We start from the raw sequence: 15,007 nt of genomic DNA on the forward strand, positions 1-15,007 counted from the left end.
CAGTGCTAGGAAGAGCTTCTCCCCTGCTTCACAGCTGGGGAAATGAAGCAGCCAAAGGTTAAATAATGACCCACGGTCACGCAGGAACTCTGCAATGGAGTGTCATTACTGTGCCGCTTTGCTTCTCTGGCATATCCAATAAATGCACCAGGAATAGGCTGGTAAAGTTAACATACAATTGAATTTATTTGGGGGAAAATACCCCATGTAACACAATAAAATACTCAGATTCTTCCTTCTAAAAAATCACTTTGTGTATTTCTCTTCCTTTCAGCCTCGGTTTGCTCACCTGAGGTCGAACGGCCACAACACTCCACTCCAACATTTTAAAACTTCAAACATATCAAAGAAGTTGAAACACTAAACCTTTTAAAAAAAGTGGGAAGAAACCTAATTACAAGAGGTATCTACTTAGGAAATGCCATGCGCAGCCTTATATTAGATTTACTGCACATATGCAAGCTTTTATCCTAATGCTGTGCTTTATATTTGATTTCTTTTTGAACTTGTTACCAACTCAAAGTTATACTCCTGATCTGCGGATCCCAGGAACTGCCTTTAAGGGAAGGACTTGTCCAAATTGCCCTTTTTTTGACAGTTTAACAGAAAAAAACCAAAGAATTTAAGGCAACAATGGTGTTTATATTATTCATTTGTAAGATTACAAAAAGAAAAAACTTTTGATAATACATAACGTTTAATTAATGAAATAATTCTATGTATTTAGGGTTAAAATGTTGGCTGGGAGTGTTTACTCCCAGCCACTTAATTCCTTCAGTTTAATAGCACAAAAGGAAATGAGTTGATATGTAAATATAAAAAAAACGCAACATCACAGCAGGAACAAGAATGTCAGGAGGAAATGGAGATTTTCACTCATCAATAGGAAACAGCAAGGACAGAGACAACCTCACTGATTCACACTGATGCCCTCACAGGCAGAGGATTTTATCGACTCTATATAAAAAGGACCCACATCCAAATGGAAAGCCATGAAAGGATTCATTCCCAGACTGGGAATAAAGTCTTGTACTTATTACGCAGCTTTATTTCACCACGTAAGTCCAAAAGTGTTTGCTTTTCACAACCTGAAGCCACTCATGATTAAATGGCACTCGGTAGTTTTCTACTCCTCACATTTTCCTGCCTAAGGGAGAGCTGGTTTTTAATATTTTGCATCATCAAACATTTAGCTGGGTACTTACATGGTCCTCAACCCTGTGATATCTAATTTGTGCCCATCTGTCTTGAAATGATTAGGGCCTAATCTAGTGAATTGATTGGACTTGTGTTGGATTCTTTCTGAATTACAATGATCAAACATCAGCAGAAGCTCCGGAGGATGTTGGTCCCGTACCGGAGATCAGGAGGAGGGAGACGTGCAGATCCCATGGAAGGAGCAGCAGTTCTCCAGCACTGGCTGAATATTTAAATACTTATTTTTCTCCCAGTTCTGAAACACTGAATGTCACTATATGCTGCCTCTGCACAAAGCTCACCAGATGGCATTTAGCTTCTATATGGGGATGTAATTAAAACAGACCCTTGGAGAGAGTGACTCTGCAAACAAAAAGTGACGTTAAGACGAATTGACTCTCATCTTCTCTAAATGCCTAGGTAAAACCCAGTTTTTAAACAAGTTATCTAACAACCAAAGCCCTTTTCTGAATGCTACTAATTCAATAAAATGCTCTTTTGTCCAAAGAGCCACGTCTGCCTCCGAGTGGGCTGACGTTCCAGCACCAGAACAAGGAGGTGAAGAGGGCGAAAAGCTCTGCAGAACAATTGCCTTCTACAAAGACGACACGCCAGGCAGGCGCGTTTCGGTTCTGTTTGCTCTTTCTTGTTTCACACACATAATGCATTGTTCTTTTTTGCTTTCTCTCCTTTTAGTCGCTGCACCCAAGCACGACTGCTGGGGAAATGCCTGTGGTTTCTGCAAAGGGATACAGTTGTTCAGCTAACTGGGGGCCCAGGACTTCATCAAATTAGCAGAGCGCTACTGAGAGCTGATGAGTCTATCGGCGTGATCTAATTAGGAATCCACAAAGTGTCAAAGCTCTGTAAGGCAATTCCACACTCTCTTCCCATCTGAGAACTGTTGAACATGAAACAGCTGGATGCACAGTACAAGCGGATCACCTATATGCAGAAAACTTTACAAATGGCTACAAAACAAGGGACTGATTCATTTGGCATTATGTACAAAAAATTTAACTACACCTTTTACCCCCTTCTCAAATTGTGTTTCATATTTGTATTACTAAGTGATAAACTAGTATAGTAAATCTAGCCAGGCAATGGATAATGACTTTCCCAGCAAAGGAGTAAATCAGGATGCAACAAGCACAGATGTTGCTATGACAGTGAACAGCTAATGTGAAAAGCTGACAAAAAAGCAAAATATTTGAATACGTTTTGCAATGGCTTTAAAAAATATTTCATTATATTACTGTTTGTACCTATTTCTATATCAGACCCTGTTCTCTGAACTGTGATGAGCTCTTCTGTAAGGGAAAGCAGGACAGTACCTGATACAAGAGGATCCATATGAGCTGGATCTGAGCGCAGATCCAAGACCAACAGTCTTAGGAGCTCGACCAGAGAGCAGGAGAACTCGGGATTAGCAACATGTCCGGAAAAACAGGGGAGCCAAGACCAGATTAACAACCACGAACGGACCAGAGAAAGTGCCTCACTATTTAGTTTGAAGCAGTTGTACTTATTAATCCACTAGGAAACTGCACCACAAAAAAAGACAAACCACAACTAGTCCAAGGAGATGAATGAGCATATGTCAAGGCGTTGCAAAATTTAGCCCTCAAATATATCAACTGTCAAGGACATTATAATAGTAACAGTGATAGATGATCGGGACTTGGCCAGGACACTGATATCTCAGCTCTGAGAGAACAAAGGGGGAAATGTGCACATTTTACCTTTAGCTGTAGAAGAAGAAAGAGAAGTTCCGAGAGGATGGTTTCCAGGGACTCACCCAGAACATGGGGAGAGAAAAATTAAGAACAAAAAGTGTTGAAACAGAAGTGTGAAAGACAGGAAGGAGATTACCTGGAGCCCAGGGAACGACGAGACAAAAGCACCAGGAGGTCGAAACTCTGAGTCAGTTGGGGTCATGAGATCGGAGAGTCTGAAGTTTTAGGAAGAAAGATGCTGGCAAGGATGCGATCATTTGCAAAACTTGTGTAAAACAGGAATTGAATACAAGTTTTTGCTATCGAAATAACTGTAGAAAACCCAGGCCATGGAACAGGCCACAACAGTGAAGAAAAGCACATGAAAATGAATCTCACTTGTTTTTCCTCTCATGTTGAAGACAGTAACTATTTTCAGTATCTCTCTATTTAAGGTGTGGAGCATTTGTGGGGATAGCCCTATATACCAGGAGACAGGCAGCTCCACCATCAATACCAGCTTTGGAGGGACTACAAGGCAGGAGATGGGATCCCTGGAAGTGTTCTTGGAAACCACAGGAACCGTATCTAAAGGTCACTCCATGTTCTTCACATTCTTTAACCTCGATGACTCGGTTGACGTGCTCTGTTGAGACAGAGAGGTTAAAGAATATAGAATATCATTGACTTAGGTGTGATAGAAATGGATGACAAACACGTATCTCTAAATACACCACTAGAAAGCGTTTCTTCCCTACTGATATTTTTAGATAGGTTTACAGCATTTTTTCTGAGCTACCAAACCAGTTTTCATAAATGTAATTGAGTTCCTGTGCCTGCAGTCTCTATTTCATTCCTGGTGCTTTAGCAACATGGTCTAATCCCTCACTCTCCAAAGTCTTTATAAAACAAGATGCTTACAACAAATTATAATCCTTATTGACAAGCAACCCATTAAAAGCAAGATGATATTCCCAGGAGGCTTATACGGGGTGGGGAAAAATGGTTTCTTTAGGGTCTGGAAAGAAAATTTATAAAACAACACTAATAAAACCAACCTATTTGCTCCAGAATAGTTACTTTGAAGTGTAATTGATTTTGCAAGGAATCAATTGTAGAATTAGAGGTTCATTATTTGTTGTCTTAACCCTTCCAAAATGCTGGCTTCCTACCAGGTTGAATGCATTCTAAGAAAATAGCAACTCCAATTTAAAATCTCTCTTTGAGCCTTTATCATCGTAAAGCCGTTATTATTTTCACCCCTCGAATTTGTCATCTGAAGCCATTTCAGCACGTACAGGGGTTCTTATCAAGTTGTTGATCTATTTCTCCCGACTAACAGCTTGAATTAATGCTTTATGCCATCCAACACGACTTAACACAACGACACCTCTTTTGTGGCTGGTCCTCAACCAACAAAAGTATAAAGTCTTTTTTATCGTGTTCGCTGCTATTTCCACGAGCAGTTCTGCAAATTAAACAGTGATCAAGTGAAACTCTTATGTATGATTTGCCAGAGGATTGTCTTCAATTTTTGTTTTAACACAAAGTGAGAAGAGACAGTCACCTTTATTTTTATAAACATAATAAGCAACCTCTTCCCCTTTGAAAGGTGCATTAGCACTTAGTTGGGCAGCGAACTGGACAGGACCTCGCACGCTCCCTGAGCTAAATATTTATAATGTAGACAGACAGTGCAATCTATTTTCAGGAGAAAACTTCAGCCTCCAAAACTTGCTGAATCAATGTCATCACTGGTTTAAAATTAATTGTCAGCAATGGTTTGAAGAGACCTTTTGGAGCACAGACGAGGCAGACAAATAAACGCAGCAAATCCTGTGCTCTGAAGTGGGAATAATAGAGCACGCTAAGAAATCCATCTGCTCAGCTGTTTATAAGCTTTTCGCCACCTTTGGCAGGATCAGCAACCCCACTTCGCCTAAAGATACGTGGAGGAAAAATTTAGCACGATATTATTTATGTAACTCCTGATGATTTTCAAGTGAACTCGTTCGATGCGAAGCGTTTCTTTTCCTGGCTGACTCTGCAAAGGGACGCGGCCAAAAAGCGAGCGCTTGTACGGAGCCACAAATCTTCAACCTTGGACCGAGCGCGGTTGCTCTGGGAGGCCGCAAGTGTCACCACCAACAGTTTGGGGCCAACAACAGAGGGAAATTTCTGCTCTGGCAGTGCCAGACCCCTCAGCGTCACTGGGATGAACTCTCGCCTTACACTGCACCTAATAGGATGTTCAAAGGGGTTTGCAAACACGCTTCCCCTTCAGCCAGTTTGGGAACTTGTTTTTAACTTCCATTTAAACACAAATGAGGAGCAGCCCATCTTTTCTCTGTGGAAGGACCATCTAATTTATAAATAGAATAATCTGAACTGCATTGTCTGTCTTTTACATTATTATTATTGAAATAATTTGCAATGTTTCCCTTTTAGTTTGCTCTGCCTGATTTTAGTCAGAGTTCTGAAGCAACCAGGAATCTTTAGCATCAGTTATTAAACTATCACGTAACTTGGACTAATTCCATGGACCAATTCCACTTAAACCAACGAAAATACACCTCACAAAGACCCAGCCTAGACAATTGCTTTAAAAATCAACAACCCCCAAACCAACCATGGAATAGCTTTAGTCCCTTGGGTCTGAAGCTCATCAGGTCTGAGCTGATTGCCACCTACCACTCAGTTCCCTTTGCCACAGAGAAGTAAAACCAATTAACCCACCTTATTACTACAAAAAAATGCAGTGTCTATGTCCTTATTTATAAAACTTACAGCTATTATTAGATACTCTTTGACTTTTCCCTCTCATTTTTGCGATACTGAAGAGACAACACAAAGAAAACATCAAATGGAATGCCTGCTTTTACATTAAAGGAATTAAAAATTAATAAATATGGCTGAGACGATGGCAAACAGGTCACAAAAGCCCATTTGGAATCACGTTTTCAATTACAAAATGAAAATAAACCATAATACTGAGAATCTGTGAAATGCAACCAATGAGGCCAAGAGAAGGAAAGTTTACTTAACAAATGTAATAATATATCATTTTAGTAAGACTGAAATTTACTGATATTTTAAGTATGGGCTTGAAATGAAGGCAGCACCGGAGCTGTGGCTTCAGCTCCTCTTAACTAAATTTATAGCAAGATCGCATTCAGGTAAACAAAAAATGAGCAATACCTACATATGGTATGGGATATTAGGTATTCTGCAAATAGATAATGTAAAAATGACAATATAATAAGGCGTAGATTTTATTTATTGATTATTTGGGAGTTTATTGGTATCACCTTGCTTTAGAGCTGAGCCAGATGTGTCACGGCCCACACAGAAGCAGCAGCACCTGAGCTCCTGCATCCTCTGCTGTCTGCAGCTCCTTTATCCCCAGTAACTCCCGTTCCAAGCCCTGGTGCGCACACAGTCCCTTTTCTCTTCTGGTGACACTTTTTCTAGGAACACGTTGCTCCATTTTAGCCGCCCTCTGTCTGTAAAAGGCCACTGCTTACTTCACTAAGGATAAAGCACATGTTCACATTAAGAACGCCACACAAATTCCAAGATGAACAAACAGACTACAGCTTTCTTTTAAGCAGAGCGGTGGTTTCAGGATATAAGATTTAGTTTAATATGGGCGACACGCACACATCGAGGGAGGTATTTCATAAAGAAGACGTTCTGCAAGTTGGTTTTAAGAGAGCCCAGAACTGCCCGATTACGGCACATCACTTGAGTTTCTATGGGTTTTGTGACAGGTTGCCTGGAGTCAGTGCCAGGAGACCTGTGTATCTTTTCCAACTGAATTTATGGTGCTCCAAATATAAAGGCTTTGCAATGCTATATTTTACTTGCCTTTTAATGGCTGGAAGGAGAGAAGTGCTGTTACTCCTGCTGCCAAGATTCTTCAGCTCCAAAAGTGCAGCAGCTACTTTTAGATCAGAGAGTCCTCAGATTCAACCCCCACAAAGTTTCTTCTCTATATATTACATCTGTTTTGGAGCGTTGTAACGCTGTGAACTCCGTAATGAATATTAATATAGCCTTTGGGGAGATTTCTTCTGTTTCTACTATGCCTCCCATATTATGAAGCACTTTGAAATCTCCAATAACAGTTTATCATATCAGAGAAAAGCAATTCATTGTGGTGCAGAACAATGGCTGCAAACACAAACCCATGTACTCAAAACCACCTTAATTACCTCCCCTGCCTTCTTCCCATGAAATATATTCTTTCGCAAGACGTGAACTATGGCTGACTCGTCCTGCTGTACTTTATAAAAACCACAGAGCAAAGCAGCCCTGCTAGTCTCCCACACCTCTGGAACGTTTCTAAAGAATGAATTACTCCTCTCGTGGCTTCCCAGACTGACTCAAAAGCACAAGCTGTTTAATATCCAACACCAGACATACAAAGGAAAAAAAGAGAACACAGCAAGGGGTCAGCGGTGAATACTTGTGACACCAAAGCCCGAGGAGCTAAGCCAGTCTTCAGAGGCAGCCAAGGCTTTGAAAAGGAATAGGAACAATATTTCTAACAACACACAGGTGTAAAAACCACATGGAAAGATTGGGGAGGTAGGAAAGAGCAGAGAGTGAGTCACAGAAATACTTGAAGATTGCCCCAAGGAGCCTAACCTGAAGCCCTCGCGTGGAAAGCCAGGCTCTTTATGTCATGTTTACACAGATAAACAAGTGCCTGGAAGGACAATGTGCAGTGAAACCCAGCGAAGCGCCGTCCCTGCCCCACGTCCCCTCTGTCCTTCCCATCGGCTCCAGGGCGAGCTCACGCCTGTGGATACCAGCTGAAAAACACAGGTTTTATCCATTCATCTTCCCGAAGCAGCTCCTGACAGTGCATGAAGCATCAGGGCAGGAGGAAAGGCAGCAGGTCGGGGCAGAAACAAGGGGAAACGGCCTCTTTCAGATCAGCCCGACACCCCGACTCACATCCTGGTGCCTTCTGCTAAAGCACCGCGCTGCTCAGCAGATGGGCTGCCCTACGTGCGCCTCGGCCAGAAGGACAAACCACTGTGTAGTCTCAGTCGTCCCACTGGAACAAATTAGTGTATTTTTTCCTTTAGAGTGAAGCAGCTGTGAGCACAAGCTGAGAAGAGAGGCTGGAACAGGTGGAGCCCCAGTATGTTGCTCCCTTGCCCGGCCTGGGCTCACCTGGGCTCAGATCTTGGTGAGCACCAGCTGGTGGCTTTGAACTAGTAGCTTTTTCACTGGAAAGAACACACAGCTCATTAGAAAAAGTGCTCTCATCGTGGCGGAGAAGCTCTGCAGGGTTTTATTTTTCTTGCGTGCTTGTTCGCTATGATATGGCAGGTTATAAACAAAAGCCAACCCCACTAAAACATCCATCTTTCAGCTTGGAGAAGTAACGCTGCATAAAACAACCTCATTTCAGTCTGGTCGGCCAACAAGGTGCTGGGTTTTTATTAGGACAGTACCCAGGGGGGACTGTAGAATTAGGAATGTGCCCCCCCCCTTTTTTTTTTTTAGCACAGTGAAGCTGCAGAAGAAGCAAAGTCCATGGAGAGTTAAGGGAACATTGAGCCAGTAAACTTTCAACTCCAATGGTTTGAGTGTCCAGAAAAAGAAGAAAACAAGCAGGGGATGCAGAAGGTGCCTGTGCCGGTTAAAAGGGCAGATCCAATCTAAAACACCCCGCACTAGAGGATGTTTCAGACCTGTACCTTGATGCAAAGTAATTTAGTGTGAACAAATTAGATGTCAATCTACCGGAACTTCTGCATAGAAATCAGCCTTAAGAAAGTACAGGCTGTGGAACGCTGGTTAGAGCTATTTTTGATGAGCTTGGAAAGAAACCTACTCTGACTCTAAATCCAAAGCAGGTTTTACATATGGCAAATTTCCTGATGATACCTGGTCTGACCTCGGCCGGTATCACTCCCTGCACATTAGTGCTTTCACTCCATGCCCAGAAATGTTCTATCATAATTGTTTTTCTTCTTCTTTTTAAAGAAGGTACAACATACACCACTAATATTTACCATATTAAAGGTTTTCTAAAGCTTTCAGACAAATGTTTTGGCATAAAAATTCAGAATTATTAGGACAATTTTCTTTCTACTAGCACCTAGAACTAATCAGAACCTGTTAAATATTTTAAGTGCTCCTGTGAAAGTAACATTTTCATGGAGCTTTCAGCCACACAGTTTGATTCTGTTCACGAGTCACTTGGTGATGGGGTAAGAGCGGCCAAACCGAAGCAAATGTCCCGTTGTGCCTCTTGAAACTTTTTGCTGCCTCCAGTGGAATAGCAAGTTCCTTTTTGAACTTCCCTGTATTTCATTCTTGTCACAAATGGCATCCGAATTTAGCATGGAGCCTAAATAAGTATTGAAATTTTTGCTGTGTTAAGTCTTAGGCAAACATTTTCTGCCCAAAATCACACTGAGAATTTTTATTTCTGTATGTAAAGACTAGGACTTGTAAGCAAGCACGCATGCCTGTTTGTGTATAAATATTACATGTACCTGACACATCCTCCTGGTCTTAGTGACTAGAGGGCTAAATGAAAAGACACATCACCTGAGAAAGCTGACAAATCGATTTCTTGTAATGCTTAGACAGCTCAGGACGGTCCCTCTCTCCAGACACCATTTCTCTAACTGAACAGCAGGAGGAGGATGATTGTGGGCACACAGACTTTGTCACGGAGAAAGAATTAAGTTGCATTTACTTGTGCCATTCGTGGTAAAAAGAAGCTGTGACCTTTCTGATAAGACAAAGCAAGGACTACTTATTGGAAAGCATTTATATATCTATATATATAAAATCCTACCTTGGAAGAAATACATATTTAATTTCATGTATTCTAAGAGTACCAACTGGATCTTAATGCATCACAAAGCAAATCACAGGCAGTTCCAGGGGAGTGATTACTGTGACCACCGCTTGAACGTGTCCTCACGTATTCCAGACTCTACATGGGGTTAAATGTTCCTAAAATATAGTAAAACATTTTCTCCTGATTACAAACAGGACACTTCAAAGTTTATGGAGGAGAAAACAAGAAGCAGATGGGGAATAACATCACATAAACTCAGGTGAGAGCAGCGTGCAACAGGCTGCATCTGAGAGATGTCCTGCCCCAGAGAAAATCTCGAACTGGAAAATATTCACATGAAAAATTATGCATGAAAAACTAGAGGGGTTTGTAGTCAGTGTTGCACTGGGAGGCCAGAGTAACTTCACAGCTGGGGAACCCATCGCTGTGACCACTCTGCAAAGATTCATCGGCTCCCTCGCAGCGCTGCCCACCGGCTGCACATTTCCCATGTGCAAAAGTCTTTGTGGAGCAGTTTGAGCTTCAGCATTTGACTTCGATTTTGAAACATCTTTTTCCTACTCAGTCACCAAACAGATCTTGCAAACAAACAGGTGTTTTTGTCACAGGACAAATTAGAGCATTTTAGTTAATTATACAACACTTATCAGTTCCTTTTTCTGTTGTAGCTATGTATAATATTTTGAGGTCTATTGGAATAGCAAGACCATTATTTTTACTCCTTTATTGAACTGCATACTGAAGAAAACTGCTTCTGTCCAGTCAAAATACTGTCAAATTACAGGCGAGTTCTGTTTCAGTTTCTGCTTTATGAAAAAAATAAGATTAATCCAAACTACTTGGATTCTTCTTCCCAGACAGAGTCGCTCTGCCAGCAAATGTCATTCAGTTTGCGCCACAGCTGCAATGGTCATTCCCAAAAAGTGTATTTCCATGTCTCTCTATCTTAGAAGAAGATGTTTTCTTGCAACACAGCTGCTCAGTTGTTAAATCAAGAAATAGTCTCTGAAACAGAAGTAAACGGCTGCATGATTTCTGCAAAGTTGTTCAGAAATGTAAAAATATAATACTCATGGTTTTGGCCCAGTAAATAAGAACTAAGTTCGGACTGAAAAGCTGCAGTTATTAGAGATTAAGAGCCTTTATAATACGGCAAAAGTTTCTATCTTCCCTCAGTATGTAAAGAACTGAAAGTCAGTTTTTCAAACTTTTCAAAAAGCAAAGAGCCCTGAGCGCTGGAGACCAATGGAATCGATATTTACCATGGGATGGTTGTTACCTCACAACCAGACTAAAGCTTTACAGGCCTCAGGGAGATCAAATAATCACAGAGTGTGACTATATTCACATTTTAAAACTGCCTCATTTCTCTAAAGAGAAGTCATCTATTAAGACAGCATTAAGATTGGACTCATAAATCCAATAGGAAACACAAAACTATTTTAAAGGATCACGTTTACACTAGATACTCAAAATATTGTGAAAGCGAATTGTGGTTTCCACAATGAAAGAATGAGTGAAACAAGTTTTTATACACCACCACTCCATTTCAATGGCAGATTTAATAAACACAGTGAATGCCGAACTCTGACATGTTAACACAGCTTCACAGAGGCACCAAAAAAACCCATTGCCTATGTTTGCACTTGGAACAATTTAAAATAACAAATCTTCAAGACCCTCTTGACTAAGCGACCTAAACAACAATAAAGCTCCCAGATCCTTCTTCATCTGCTACACAGTCTATTTTGACTTCTCCATTCCCGACACTTGGCTCTGGTAAATTTTGTCGACGAGCAACTGTAGCCTTCAAATAGCAAATTTTCACCATCATCTCTTGCTCTTTTTCACTTGGTGAAATACCACAATGTTTCCTTCAAGTATTCTTATATTTTTGCTAAAGAAATCTCCATCTTTTCTTTAAGAGAGAAGAAATCATTGTTAAGTGGGTTCTTAAGGCATCTTCTGCCAGCCCAAGGACAAAAAGCACCATCTGGGAGAACCATGAGAGGATGGATCGCCAGTCCTGGACATCCTAAGAAAAAGCAGAGATGAACTGGGCACAGCTGCACGCCGCTGCACTTCTCATCCTCTTCGTGCTCTTCCTCATCTCTTTTCTTACATACTCACATTAAGTCTTTCATTTTTCGGTCTGTAAGTTCTGTTTCTGTTTCATCTAGGTGAATGCCTTGCAAGTAAAGAAGCCTTGAGAACTTTGATCTGCAGTGGGAAAGGCAGCGGGTGCACCGGGATGACAACCGGGGAGAGATGAATTATTCAGCCAACATAAATCTACAATTTTTACTGTATGGGCAACTTAAAAAATGTATGAACTTCACTTCTAAGCAACTATCATGAAGTGGGAGCAAAAAGTTACTCCAACAAACTCTCCAATCTCCTCCTTTGCCTTATTTCTCGTTGGCAAAAATGTGTTGATTGTAATGGTTCCTATTTTGATCAATAAAGACGTGTTTGAGCCTAGTTATGATGATTTAAAATTCATGGCCTGAAAACCGCAATTACTTTTGCACCGACCTAATAAATCCAGTCTGCACTGACACAACAAGGATTCCAGCCTACCCATCTCCTACAGTCAAATCACAAGCAAGCTGTGGACCTATAAGCAGCAAAAGCAAAATGTCATTGATCTTAAACATATACACATATACAAACAGATTTCATTTTAAAGAAGATCTCTCTTAGCTGTTAATAAACCTCTATTAAATATACTTTCAGGGTATGAAACATGGTTATTATCTGCTTTCCGCTTTAAAAGAACAGCAGCGTTTTGGAGCCTGACCTCCTACTATTGACATACACACTATAACCAAACACGCAGAACGTTTCTCCCCACGTTTGATTCATTAAATGACTGTGCACACAAATTTCTTGTCCAGAAATAAAGAGGAATTACTAACTCTGACGAAATCCAGATACAGTGCTGGTTTGTTCTTTGCAGCATTCCTTATTCATTTTCTAAACCCACTGAGATCCAGACTGTCAAATTCAGATTGGAATTCAGTTTTCAAGACAGGGTTTAAAGCCTGGACTTAAAAAGCTGTATATAAAATAACAAAACTTAATATCCATAGAATGAGTAATTAGTACTAAATTCCCTCATACAGTAGAATGTGAAACAGCACTTTTCTCCTCTCTTACTTGCTAGAAATCCCATTCCTTCCTAATGAACAATGATCCGGTTTCATGCACAAATACCAAGTATTAACTCCCGCAAGAACTAACAAATATTTCATTTACGCAGTTAAACATTTCAATGTTGATGCTGGCAAAAATGAAGAGGAATTAAGTAGGTCTGGTGGAGACAGCAGAAGATATATTTACACTGAAGATAATCTACACCAGTGTTCTGAAGTGCTAATTTTAAAAGCTTCTTTGCCTACTGCTCGCATGCGGCTGTTGTGTGATGGAGACCCACACGGGCTAATTTTGCACATCTTTATTCAGTCTCAGTGAGCGGTGGAACTGCTGCATGAGCCTTGGCACTCGGGCTAGTTCAGACAAGCTCGCACATGCCACCGGCACCGCGGTGACGTTGGTCCAAACTCCCACACCCTGATCCGATTGTGCATTCCATTGCAATGTTTCTCCTCTTCTTAAGAAACACTTAGAACAAGTGTTAAATCCACTGTAGCCTCAGGCTTCTGTACAAGATGCTCTTTTTTTTCCTGATAAAGAACTCAGCAGTTGGCTCTGTGCAAATCTTAAGTACGTTATTAAGCTGTACAGCAATTAGAAGAGAGATACTGGTACCCAAGGCTTTGGAATTGTTCTTATATCACCTCTCAGGTCAATATGGGAATACCAAAGGTTATGAAATACACAGAAATATATTAAAAGCCTGTGCATCTCGCTCACACAATAGCAGTCTTTTTCACTTTTGTCCCAAACCACATAGAGCTCTTCTATCAAGAGCTTTGGAAACAACACAACTGGAAACAAAGGAGGCTGATGAATACCTAAGAAAACTCAGAAATTTATCTTCACAGCTTCTTCCACACACATAAATGTTTTTTGTGTTGTCACTACTGCTGGCTGGCGGGTGGTGGATTTCATTAGGGGGTCCTGGAGAAAGAGGCACCGAGCTGCGGGAGCAGCGGTGTCCGCGATGGTTCCACACAAGTGCACACAAAGCCGACTTCCAGCAGCAAATTCAGTATACGGGTCCGTCTTGATCCTTGTTTCAACCTTTGTTTCAGGCTCAGACAGACAAATGAATTGATTTTGGTTTTCTCTATAAAGGAAGGGAAAATACTTGCTGCACTTGTACTTTTTAAACTTCCCCTCAAACCTCACTTTGGACCGACAAGATCTTCAGTTTCTATCCTTTCGTAAATGAAGAAGTCAAGCTCTTTTCATGCTGTCAAGTGTCCCACCACGCTACGAATTCTGCTGAGGAAAGGGGGAAACAGGGGTAAGAAAACCTGCACTTACACGTTCCCGGTCAGGAACACGGCCCACGGATCACCAGGTATCTGACAGGTAGGTGAGGTGTAAACTCATCCTTACTTTGGTCCCATTGAAATTAGTTGTAATTTTAAATATCTCAAGTTCATGCAAATGAGAGATCATTAACATGTTTACTAATTCCACGTGGTTCAAATGGTCACAAATATTGAAAGTTATCATATTTGTAATAAGAAGGTTGCACAACAGGAACAGGTCAAGGACTTTGACCTTCATTTGGTGGCCTTCCACATGGCTGCTGTGTTCACATCTCCAGCCTCTTAGAAGAAGTTGGTCTCCTGGATCAAAAGCTTCCAGAAGATTTTAATCTTCCAAGTCATTTATTTAACTCTCAACACCAGAAAATTAGAAAGAAGACAGAGTTCTGCCTCAGAACCGGCGCCGCAACACCTGCAGCAGTTAAATTGCAAGCAATGGATTGTTCGCAGCGACTCTCCTTTACGTTGCTCAAGAGAGGACAAATTATGCCAAGTTTTAAAGTCTTGCCATTAGCTCCTTACGCTGAAAGGCTCTTTTGGCAAAGAACAGGAACACCAGGCTCCCCTTCCAGAGAAGCAGGTGAGCACAGAGATTATGTTCAGCTTCTGCCCCTATTGAGCACCACGGGAAAGGGCTGGAAGCTCTGGGGTTTAATTGGTTACGTGGTTAGGTAGGACCCCTGCCCCCTCCAGCGATGACTGATGAAGCATCAGACTCACAGGTCACACGTGTGACGAGTTCATAATGTCCACAGTTGAGTTTCAGCAATAAAATCACCCACCGGCACCGGGAGTTCGCT

At 41.3% G+C, this 15,007-nt stretch overlaps 1 protein-coding gene across 2 annotated transcripts in view; it reads right to left on the bottom strand.

Moving 5' to 3' along the window:
* Window positions 1–15,007, bottom strand: part of PPM1L (protein phosphatase, Mg2+/Mn2+ dependent 1L) — an 83,552-nt gene that overhangs the window by 55,600 nt on the left and 12,945 nt on the right. Inside the window, exon 1 of one of the 2 annotated variants that reach the window (XM_082055786.1) lies at window positions 3,070–3,144. The exons of the other annotated variant lie outside the window; for it this stretch is intronic. Coding sequence (XP_081911912.1) covers window positions 3,070–3,135 — 66 coding nt within the window. The 5' untranslated portion in view covers window positions 3,136–3,144. Of the gene's footprint in view, window positions 1–3,069; window positions 3,145–15,007 lie in introns of those variants that run through there. 2 annotated transcript variants of the gene reach the window in all.

This window comes from Streptopelia decaocto (assembly GCF_964273445.1).
Source record: "Streptopelia decaocto genome assembly, chromosome: 6".
Classification (NCBI taxonomy): Eukaryota; Metazoa; Chordata; class Aves; order Columbiformes; family Columbidae; genus Streptopelia; species Streptopelia decaocto.